The sequence below is a fragment of the Vidua macroura genome, chromosome 31 (genome assembly GCF_024509145.1).
Source record: "Vidua macroura isolate BioBank_ID:100142 chromosome 31, ASM2450914v1, whole genome shotgun sequence".
NCBI classification, from domain to species: domain Eukaryota; kingdom Metazoa; phylum Chordata; class Aves; order Passeriformes; family Viduidae; genus Vidua; species Vidua macroura.
Genome location: NC_071601.1, coordinates 1590031 through 1602114, shown reverse-complemented (window position 1 = coordinate 1602114; position 12084 = coordinate 1590031). Strand labels below are relative to the sequence as shown.

The 12084-nt window shown below is 42.8% G+C and overlaps 1 protein-coding gene across 2 annotated transcripts in view; it reads right to left on the bottom strand.

Moving 5' to 3' along the window:
* The window catches only part of KIF13B (kinesin family member 13B), a 120333-nt gene that overhangs the window by 11865 nt on the left and 96384 nt on the right, over window positions 1–12084 (bottom strand). For both annotated transcript variants that reach the window (XM_054001636.1, XM_054001637.1), the window contains exons 36-37: window positions 6880–6997; window positions 6220–6353 (exon numbers count right to left, since the gene is read on the bottom strand). In XM_054001636.1, coding sequence (XP_053857611.1) covers window positions 6220–6353; window positions 6880–6997 — 252 coding nt within the window. The remainder of the gene's footprint in view (window positions 1–6219; window positions 6354–6879; window positions 6998–12084) is intronic.

Sequence of the window (12084 nt, the reverse complement as noted above, 5' to 3'; positions counted from 1 at the left end):
CTGGAGAAGAGAAGGCTCCAGGGAGAGCTCAGAGCCCCTTCCAGGGCCTAAAGGGGCTCCAGGAGAGCTGGAGAGGGACTTGGGACAAGGCATGGAGGGACAGGACAAGGGGGAATGGTTCAAACTTAAGAAGTGGAGATTTGGGTGGGATATTGGGAAGGAATTGTTCCCTGTGAGGGTGGGGAGGCCCTGGCACAGGTTGCCCAGAGAAGCTGTGGCTGCCCCTGGATCCCTGGAAGTGTCCAAGCCCAGGTTGGACAGGGCTTGGAGCAACCTGGGATAGTGGAAGGTGTCCCTGCCCATGGCAGGGGGTGGAACTGGGTGACCTTTAGGGTCCCTTCCCACCCAAACCGTTCCAGGATTCTGCAGGGATTCTATGAATCTTTGATAATTTTTTTTGGCATTTTCTGCTCACTGAGAGGTCACTTTGCACATTCTCTGAGGTGACCAAAAGAGAGCCCAACCTGCCACGCTGGTGAGCTTGAAGAGCAAAAGCATTTGTGTGTCACTCCCCAGTTACAGGGGCACCAACATTAATCCTGAATGAACATTTTTTCATCCCGTATATTCCACATCTAAGTAATGGCCACCTCTTCAAAGAGCTCAGCAAAAGACATTTGGTATTTCTGTGTCATTAACCACTTTGTGAAATGCCTCTGGCAGCAGTGACTGATGCCCTCAGTGCAAAGCCTTTGATTTCGTGTCACTTGGATGAAAATCCCTCAGCATTAACACCCAATATGCAGAAAGTTCAGTGGCATTTAGGAGAACAAATCAGGCCAGTGCAGCCAAGAACTGCCCTGTGAATGCCAGGAATGGCTTAGCCAAGGTTGATACAATCCTAAAGGGATTTCATCCCAAACTTCCACCACTCTTCTCGTTGCTTTCCCATCCCCAGACAAGAGTGGCTGAGCCCAAGGACCCTCCCACTGACAGTGTTATGGTCCCATCACTATTTAACAGCAGCCACTGGGAACTTGTGCAGCAGAACAGAGATTTAAATTCATTAAACAGAGATTTAAATCAGTTTGGAGCACTCAGGATAAAATATTTCCACAACGCATGCATGGGAATGCAGGGAGAATTCCAAATTCCCTAGTACATAGCCCAAAAGAAAATATTCAATTTTTAAAAGGTACCCCCCTGCCCTAACAATATTCCTCTTGAAAACGATTTTAAAATTGAGGGCAAAGTCATTAATCACTCAAATAAAAAATCTCCCACCTTCCACAAGGAGATCTGAAGTCCAGTGCAAGTTAATTTGTTGGGTTTTTTTTTGTGTTTGCTCATTTTCTTCTCTAAATACACTCTGTATTTAAATATTAACCCAAACAACCCCCTCTTATTCCAGAGTCTCTATGTTAAATGTTTCAGCCTGTAATAAGACTTCAGAATTCCCCATTTCTAGTACAATTTATACAAAATTAACCACATCATTTCCTATGCAGCCCAATTACTTCGTTTCTAGGTCCTGGCAGATTAAAGGAGTAATTCATACCCATTCTTAAGTTAGTTTATAAAGAAATTCGAGTGGTTTGAAACTTCCAAAGCCAGTTTTCCATACTCATTCTCATCAAAAACTATTTGTACTTGAGGATGACAGGGAAAACTGAGCTCAGAAAGAAATCAAAACACCAACAACTGAGTCACAAGGAGACACACGAGCTCTGCTGTGGAGCTCTGCTGTGGGGTAGCATCCAAATGATTGTTCACTTGAAACTCTGAAGGAAAAAAAAAGCCTTCAAGATGTTAAAGAAGGTTCTCTGAGGCCACATTATTTACATTTGATTAAGGAATGGCAGTTCTAGCAATTATACTGTGCACCAGGCCCATGCATGAAACTCTTTATTTTTTAATGGACTGCCAGAAAAGGGGTTTTGTCTATTTAGAAAGCCTTTCATTAACTGCATTTCATTAGTTTTTAAGATTAATTTCCATGTCTGCATCAGAAGGTGGAAGGGAAAGAAGTGACAGCTGCCCTCTCCATGTGGCTACACCATAAAGCAAAAATGAATTACATGGAAATTAAAAGAGTTTCTATATTTTATTTTTTAAAATAAATCTGTGAATCAAGATCTCTCTCTCAAGTCATGTGCTTAACACAAAGACATCTGAGCATCCAAAAAGATTCTTGGATAGGAAGGTGACCAAAATCCACTCACCAAATTGGCCACAGGAATTTCCTTCTGCCACAGCAATGCCAAAAAACCAGGAACTGGAATTTCATATGTCCATTTTTAATGTCAGCACCCAGTGATGCCCTGAAATGTGATTACACAGGCAGTTCCTGGAGGGCCATGGGGTCACAAGGGAAAAGAACAGGAATTCTGCTTGGTGCACACTGGGAAAGCCTCAGCATGTGAATAAAAAAAGAGGAGTTTCAATTCCTACATAATATAATTAAGCACAGACAGATGAAACTCTGTTTCTCCCTCCACCTGTGTATTTTACACAAGGATTTTAAGCTTCTCCCCATCAGCAGGGAGGGTCAGAAGGCTCCAAATCTTGCACTCTGTGGTTCTCAGCTTTTTCAATAGGCTGGGAAAATAAAAAGCAATTCCAGCCATCGAGAAAGGTTTAAATTGTTGGTGTTTTTTTTTTTTTTTTAATTTACAGACTACTAGCAATTAATTTAAAGGCACCAGATAAAGGAGAAAATAAGCATTTTCTAACTTTAAAGTATATAAACAGCTTCATCAGAACCCAATCTTTTAGGTACATAAACAGCTTCATCGGAAGCCGTTCTGCGAGTTACATAAAGAATCCTATTATGCCAAATTAATTCAATCTAACTAATTAGAGAGCAGGAAGTTCTTTCAATTATTTTATGTGCTGTCTGAGAAACACACTTGAATACGAGAGCAGATTTCATTAATTGCGGTTCATTATTCTCCAGATTAGTTACTAAACTTGCAGCAGAAGGTCAAAGACAGCAATTTTGTTCACTGCCACCACCTTGACTGGGATGGCTCTGCTTTTTTTTTTTTTTTTTTTTTTTTTTAAGCACAAGCAACCACTCTAAAGAAGGGAAGATCACTTTGTAAAGGTAATTTTGTGTGGGCTCGCCCACTTTAATGTTGATGCAGCTCTAAGCAATGGGCAGGACTGAAATAAAAAGCTGCTGAAATAATTTTAAATGTGTGTTTTTATAATTACTGACAGGAACTGATCTCCTTTTTTACCAGCACGGGATCAGAGATTTGGTACCACACCCACTTGGAATAGTCATGGTGAACTTAACTTCAGCTCCAAACCTGGAAGAAGGTTCAGTCCTGCTCCTTTGAAATTTGCTTTTCATGGAATCATGGAATACCCTGAGCTGGCAGGGACCCACAAGGATCACTCAGTGCAACCCCTGGCCCTGCACAGACACCCCAACAATCCCACCCTGTGCATCCCTGAGAGCCTTGTCCAAACTCTCCTGGAGCTCTGGCAGCCTTGGGAACGTCACCATTCTCTGGGGAGCTGTTCCAGTGCTCAAACACCCTCTGGGGGAAGAACCATTTCCCAAAATCCACCTGAATCTCTCCATATCTCAGCTCCCAGCCAGGAAAGGATGATTCAGATCCTTCCATCCCCTTTGTAATTTCTATTCCTGAACCTTGCTCTCCCAAATTGCTGCTTACAGCAACAGAACTCCAGCAGCTCCCAGTTAAGGGTCAGATTCCTTTGCAATTAAAGCCAAAAAAGTCATTTAGGCTTTGCCTCTCCCTGACAGATTTTTAGTTTACCACCCACTTCTCCCACCTTGCACATTCATTTATGTCCCCTGCCACTGTGCACTGACATTTCCTTCTCCCACAGCCCTAGAGGTGCTCTTCTGTATTCCCTGAGGCTCAGAAAGATCTCAGAAAAGTTATCAAAGATAAATTCTGGTGTCCCCTCCGTGGCACAGCTCCTCCAGCCCCACAGGAGTTCCTGGCTGCCTGCCTGGCAGTGATCCCCCGAGCCCCCCGTGTCCCTCAGCCATCCATCACCACCTCCAGCTCAACTCCTCTGCCCACATCTGCAGTCCCAGGCCATTAGGAAGAAGCAGCACTGGAGATTATGGGATGGGATATTTATGATCTTCAAAAGCCAGACTTGCTGCAAAGGCTCCTCTTTATTTTTGTGCCGCACACAAAAAGAAGAAGAAGCTGGAGCTGATTCTGGGGCAATTCCTTCTGGCTTCTTTTTATTTCTTCTGTGCATCTTTCCTTAAGGGGGCATTAGGAAAAGGTTTTTCCCCCAGAGGGTGCTGGGGCACTGAAAGAGCTCCCCAGGGAATGGTGAAATTCCCAAAGCTGCCAAAGCTCCAGGAATGTTTGGACAACGCTCTCAGGGACAGGATGGGATTGCTGGGGTATCTGTGCAGGGTTGGATCGATGATCCCTGTGGATCTCTCCACCTCAGGATATTCCACAATTCCCTGGGATTGCTGACAGCAGTCAAGAAGCCCCATTTCCCTACGGATGGAGCTGCAAGGAATTTGTAAAACCTCTCAAACCAGGGAGGCACATTGCAATACAGCTGATTTGTTGAACTGCAAAACCTGAAAGCAGAAATTAAGTCTAACATTTCATTACATTACACAGATCCCACTGGTCATGGGAACCCTGGGCTGCTCTCCACTGCAAGCACTGAAGCATCACCTACTCCCCTTATTTTTTAAAAACCATTTCCCCTCCTATTAAAAATCGTTGAGATCATGACCTGGTTGACTTTCCATAGCAATCCATACCATAAACTAAAATCTCATTTAGGAGATGCCTCTGTAGTTTAAAACTTGATTTCTAGACAAATCATCCACGACTGATCTTGAACAGGAAAGGAGTGGGAACAGGTGGTTAGACTAGAGGCAGGAAATTAGGCCTCGTTTCTCCTCTCAGCTCTCACTGATTCACTGAGGATTCAAGAAGGTGTGAAAGGCTCTCACTGCAATTGTAAGAGCACCTATTTGCATCTTTCCATACCCAAATACCTTTAAAGAAAGTCACCACCTTCATTTTAATTCTCTACAGTTCATAGATGAGGAGGTTTGTACAATTCCAGCCTCAGCACCAAGCAAAAGGCAAGATTAAAATGTAAAATGAATCCCCAAGCAAGCTAAGAATATTTTAAAACTGCCTCATTCTTATTTGTGCTACATGTGCCAGAAATTTCTTTTAAAAACATTTAAGTGTTAGTAGATTTATTTTTGCTCTGTCTATTTAATATTTTACTGTATTTCTATTATGCCAAAACAACTTCCTGTACTCCTGGGATGTTCTTGTAACAGCAAGTTTAGTTGTAGCAAACAAAAGACCTGGATTCATCCACACAAAAAAAAAAAAAAAAAAAGAGTTGTTCAGGGATTTTAGGGCTTGTTTGGAGAAAGATATGCTTTAAAATGTTTGCCTGCATGGCAAAAGGTGAAGAAAAGTCTGAGTTAATAAGTGAAGAGCTTCCAGAACTCCAGGCAAAGGAAGAGGGTGAGAGCAGAGCCAGCATGGACAGAATAGAATCCCAAAAACTTTTACATGAGATCTGGCTCCAGATTCATCTTCAAAACAATCTGTTAAACTTTCAAAATTAACTCTAGAGGGAAATATTCCTTTATAAATAAATATTCCTCACAAAGAAAGGAGATTACGTGACTTATAATGGGATTCTCTATTTCATCTGGTGTTTTTTTAAAAGACAGAAGTGTTTTCTCAGTCAGCTTGACCATGCATCAACTTCTGCTCAGAGCACAGGAGCCACATCTGGAGCAGGTGGGAGCTTTGCAGTACAACATCCAAAAAGAAAAAAAGGAAATCAAATGCTTCCCTGACACGTGGAGTAGATAAGAATGAACAAGAGCAACTGCCCCAAGTACACAGGAAAAGATGGTAAAAGGTGACACGAGCTGGGGCGAGGGGTGGGGATATGAAATAAGGAATTAAAAATAGAATTACATTTTCCTCCTGGCAATACACAAACAACACTAAGTGCCCTTCATAAATGTTACCATTGTTGCTGCGAGTGGGAGGCCCATAAATCACCCTGGGAGTGGAAAAGCCAAGTGGGCTGAGTGTGTGTCAATAAGTTCCAGCAGCTCCACTATACCTGGATGGAGGGATGGAAGGGAAATGGATCACGAGGCTTTGCTGTGCCTAAAAGCTTGGTTTGCTGTGCAACAACTTTTATAAAGCAGCACTCTGCCAGCAAGCCCAGCAGCACTCACCAGTATTGGATTTCATGGGTGATTTAATGCCCTACCTGCTGTGCAAGGGGAGAGCTCTGCCTGCCCTTTTTCTCATCTCTAACAGGGAACAGGGACTTCAGCAGCTTTGGCATCTGAGGCACGAAGGACTTGACAGGATTCAGGTAGGAAGCAGCCAGGCTACCAATACCTGTTGGGAAAAAAAAATATTCATAGATGAAAAGAATTATTCTTTGGAGAAAGGGAGAAAAAAAACCCCAAAGCTGACCTAAAACCCTCTATAAAAAAATTTAAAAATTTCTTTTTAGTCTAAGATGACTTCTGTGGTCAAAGAATTAACCAAGGGAAAGCACTCTCTGACTTTTAGTGACACTCAGGAGCTGCAGTGACTTCGTCTCAAATTTACGAAGTTCCGTGAGCTGAAGGAGAGCCTTACCTGGGTCAGGGGAGTTTTCTGAGCTGAAGGAGAGCCTTACCTGGGTCAGGGGAGTTTTCTGAGCTGAAGGAGAGCCTTACCTGGGTCAGGGGAGTTTTCTGAGCTGAAGGAGAGCCTTACCTGGGTCAGGGGAGTTTTCTGAGCTGAAGGAGAGCCTTACCTGGGTCAGGGGAGTTTTCTGAGCTGAAGGAGAGCCTTACCTGGGTCAGGGGAGTTTTCTGAGCTGAAGGAGAGCCTTACCTGGGTCAGGGGAGTTTTCTGAGCTGAAGGAGAGCCTTACCTGGGTCAGGGGAGTGGTTCTGTTGCCCAGAGCCCGGCAGGGAGGTACGAGATGGACTAATGCCTCTACTGGAGTTTGTGGCACCTTGGGACACATCTTGCTGACTCTCCCATCGACCCTAGAGGGGAAAAACAAACGTGTTTTTCCAAGTGAGCACAACAGCAGGAGCACAGGAATCCTGACACACCCTGCACAGCCCCTCTGCCAAGCTCAGAGTGCCAGAGCTGAGGAAAGACCCTTCCCCAGAGGTGCTTTTAGTTGGCAGACCCAGCCCTGCAAAGTTGAGCACCCTCAGCACAAAGGCACAGAAAAAGTTCATTTCTAGACCTCACAGCTGTAATATTTCACTCACTTGTGCTGCTGTGTTGTGGCAGCTGAGTATGTTACAACCAGGTGAAAATAATATGGCACTGTCTGCCCAAAATTCCTGAATATTTTGTGTATCTACTCAGGAGAAGTGGAAGCAGTGTCAGGAAAAAGGGTGAGGACAGAGCTTTAAACAAGACAAGAAATACAAGACCTAAAGGCTGGATGTTCGTGCCTGGAGCCAGAGGAAGGAGGAGTTAAACAGATCAAGAGGAAGCAACTGTGGCACTGCAAAGTTTTCTGGGGAAGAGAAAATTGGAATATCCAAGCTGTGGATAGCAGGAGTCACAAAAAACATTAGGACAGGTTAGGGTTTTGACATGGGTTTTGAGGATGAAACAAGATTATTTTCAGCCCTACAAGAGCCTGATGCAGATGAAGAAGAAGCAGAGACAGAGAAAAGAGCAGCTCCTTTGCTTTCCCAGGATGCCAGGATTCTCTGTTTGGGTTTTCCCACAGATCCCACCCACCATTCTGCACACCAGGGGTGATTTCTCTTGCTTTTACAAAGGTCCACTGTAGTTTTGGAACCTTCTTCTCAAACTCATAGCCAGAAACTGGCTCAGTGACAAAGCCTCTTGGCTAACAGAGAGAAACCCCAGGCCACTGTTTCACATCAGCATGTGACTGTCAAGAATCTGCGTGTCCAAATCCATTTTTTTATTAATTGTCTCATCTTGCTAGGCAAAATCATTTACAAATTTGTCTGCAGTGATTACTCCAAGTGACTGGTCAGGGTGTGGCTCTGCTGGAATTTTCATGTGGATGCAGGACAGGGCTTGGTTTTGCTTCACCAAACTGAGTGTGCAGAGCTGGAAGGGAAACCAAAATTCCATGGGGTTGTCCTGAAAACACCTGAGGGAGGCACACGTGCAAAATCAAACTGCCAAAGAAGCTCCTTCTCATTTACCTAATTTATAGCAGACCTGAAGGCAACTCAATACCCATTTATGAGCCTGTGGGTCAAAAAAGTTCAGGCTCAGACTCTTCAAGAAGTCTCAAGGCCTTGTGGGGAAAGTGTTGTCCTGTTCAGGTGGCAAAATGTTCTCAGGACAAGCTGGCAAAAATTGGTAAAGAGTTGTGCTATGGCTGGTGCAAAACCTGGATTTTGTTGTACACATGAATTTTGCTTGTGTTTTGACAGACGTAACAGGAAGAGAAATACTTTCATAGTAAAAAGGTGCAGGAGTTACAAGGGATGGAAGGACCTGCTGCATCCTAGACCATAAGTTTAGTGTATTTTTTCCTGGAGGAAGAGGGGGAAAACGTGCTTTTTCAAGAAGCTCCCCACTGTTGGATGCAAAGAATTAATCTGACCTTGAACATAAAAATAATGTCAGGCAGCCAAACTAATCTTAACTGGAACTTGAAGTCATGAATGTTTCACAAATAATAAATAAGCCAGGATAGGAGGAATAGATTTCTGCACTGGGTTGAAGGTCACTGTGAGCAGCCCAGGGCAAGAATCATTTCCATTTGGATCTATAAGTCAGTCCCAGGAAAGCTCTCCTGCTTTGAATAACAAGTAACCTCACTTGGGCAGAGCAGGACCTGTCCTCAGCCCTCCTGCTCCAGGTACAGCCAGTGCTACACCTGGGAAGACAAATTTGGGAAATCTGATGGGTGTCTGAGGTCACTGAGGCATCCTGAAAGTGAAGCTGATGGAGGCCAGGCTGGGAGCAGCAGGGGGTTGGTTAGTCTGCTGGTTTTGAGGACTTTGGTGTTTAAGCCCTTCTTGAAAGCTTCCTGCTCTGCTCATGCCTTAAGCCTCCAATTCCAGCATCACCTTTGAACTGCAACTCATTTATGTCTTACACACATCCAAGAGTCACGTCTGAGGCTGGAAAATTCCACAAAATGATTTTTTTTTTTTTTGCTTTCGTGTTTCTATTAGTGCAGATTGTCCAGAGATTAATAAAAAATAGAAGACTCAAACCAAATAGCACAAGACTCAAAATAATCCTGAAATACTTGTTTTGTTGCCTCCTGGACTAGTCTGCCATCAGCCTGGTCAATGTTGGCACTGGATTAGGAAAAAAGAGCTATGGAAGAGTGAAAAGCATCTGAAAGCTTCGTTTTTTGAGAATATAAAGCTTGCTTAGGGATCCTTTTGGATCTTGGGATAGTTATCCTCTTAAAGACAAATGGATCAAGGTGACACATCTTGAGCCAAGCCCACGTGCTTCTGGAGGCCACAAAAAAAGAAGAAACAGAAAGAATATTACAAATACTCAAGAGTATTGTAGCTTACTAGAACAGGGACTCAGTGCAGGTAAAGAGCAACTAAATAATTTTCTGAGTCATGATCTGTTGAGTCAGAAGTGCCCTTCACTGACTGTTCCAAGAGAAAAATTATTTCAAGCAATATCCTTTTTAGCCTTGTTTGGGGAATGCTGAGAAAATGGAGTTGGTAAGAACCAGCAGAACACTTTCAGAATACTCATCCTGCACAGAAAGAATGGCAGCATTTGGTGACTTCTTCTGTAGGAAAAGGCTTTTTTCTTAGGATCTTTCAGAAATTTTGCTTCAGCCTTGATATTATGGACGACTGCATTTTCTAAGTAATTTTAAGTATTTTGCCAGGCTAAATAAAGTGAAGGTCCTGAGAACAGGAATGAGAAAAGGATTTGTGTGGTTGTTTACTTAAGGCATGTTGAGTTTTTGAATTGCACTTGCATTGGAGAGAGTGCAGAGATCAGAGTTTTAGCCTGAAGGTCAGATTTGGGACCCTCAACTCTGAGATGACAACAAACCATCAAAATTAGGTTAGTCAGGGCAACGGGTGGAGAAACATTTGGAAAAGAAAATACTGGAGACAACTGGAAGTGTCAACTACTGTGCAGAGGGAAAAGGTAATTCATGAATGATTTTACTAAGCTGGATTGAAAGATAACCCATGTCAAGCTCACTAAAATAAAAATAATTATTAACTATATTAACTTGATGAAGTTCCCAAGTTTCCCATCTGGATGTCATCCAGCACTCTCCCATGCTGCTTTGTGCATGCACCACTACAAGTTTTAAGTCTATTCTTCTTATTATTATTATTTAAGTGCTGTGAATCTTTTCTCTCTCAAGAAGGGTGGTCAGAGAAAGAGAGGAAGCTTATAAATCATTTGCCCAGAGGAGTCATCATTTCATGAATATATTTGCTCTCTGCCAAGTGACCAAACAGAGGTCAAGTGATTTAATTTAACACATCCAAGTAGCCACCAGAAAAATGCACGTCCCTTAATGTGTTTTAATGCAGAGCTGTTTATAAAGTGGTTTATTTTTATAAAACCTTCTCCTTCTTCTCCTCTGCCTTCCCTTCTTTCACACATCCTCCATGAAAAACCCCAGGGAATTTATTTCATGCACAAAACCTTTAGGGCAGGTAGGGATGATCACTACCTAAGTCATCTGGAGGCTTTACCTGACAAATCTTTCCTTGAAGTTGACAGACCATTAAAATGCAGCCACTGGGTAAGAGAAATGAATAGTTCTTGTGTTTTATTATTTCAGCAGTTCAGAAAAGGCTTAGGAAAAGGTGACCATGGAGCACTGGAACACAAGCAAACAGCTGGGACACACAGCTGGGACAAAAGGCACTTGTTCTCATGAACAGCAGGATTATTCAAGTTCAATCTACAAGGTATCAATTTGCTGAAAAAAAACTCTGGTTCCCAGAAAAACCTGAAGGTTGAATGGCACCATCTTCTCTTACTTGGATTTTGAGCTACAAATACTGGGCCTTTGGGAAAGGAAGGACAACTGTCCAAGACAAAATGGTTCTTGTCAGAGGTGTTTTAAGAGCAACTTGTTGATATTTTTCATCAATATGTGATTTGGTCTGATCTGTAAAACATCTCAGAGGTGCCTCCCATTCATTGTGCCTCTGATCCATCCAGTTTAGTCAACTCAATTTTTAAATTCATCGTCCAACTGAATTAAATTAAATTAAATTTCCAACAAAAAAACCCTTGAACATGAAAATTCACCCCTTTTATTTGATATCAAGACTAAGACACTCAATACCCCTGCATCACTTGATATGCAAGGAGAAATCAAACTCATCTCAGTCTCCCCTAACCTCATCTGCAGTGATAACAGGAGTAAAAATTGCCTTTTACTCATTTAAGCAAGCAGACAGAACCTGGAGGTGAGGCCCTGTGCAGTCCTGCTGACAATATGAAAGTCCATAAAACTCTTCTGAAGTAAATTCAGAAATTAAAATTTCCCAGTGGTGACTTAAACATTTCCCAGGAATGCACAGCTCAGTGTGAGTCATCCTGCTCCCTGGAATCTCTCTATGCTGTCAGCACACTGGGATTTTCGTAAAGGTGTTTTTTTCCCAAAATGTGCCAATCCCACACCTCTGCTCCAGTCCTGGAGAAGGACTTTTCCAGCTCTCCAGGAAGATGTGACCACCCATCCATGTTTTTACTGCCAAAGTCTGCAAGATGAATCCATGCCTTAATTCTTGAAATTCCTGAGCTGCCTGTTGTAGTTGCATTGACACCATCTTTAATTCTTATTTCAACTCATATATTCTTGTTGAATACTTTTTATTTTTTAACAGGGGAATGAGCTCTGGCTCTTCTGAGTGTTGGAGAAAGGAGCAGCATCCACGTTCCATATTTTACCAGCAAGGATGGTGCTTGACATAGAGGAGTGAGACTCAGGAGCCCTTTCCAGAAAGCGAAAAATCCATGGTAAAGGCACCAGGAAAGCAAGGAACAACAATTAGAGAAATAAAGAAATGGAATAAAAGTTAAGGAAAGGAATATTCTAGGGTGTGCCAAGGGCTTCCATCAATATTCTGCACCCAGTTCAGGTGTTGTTACTGTCCTGTGACTG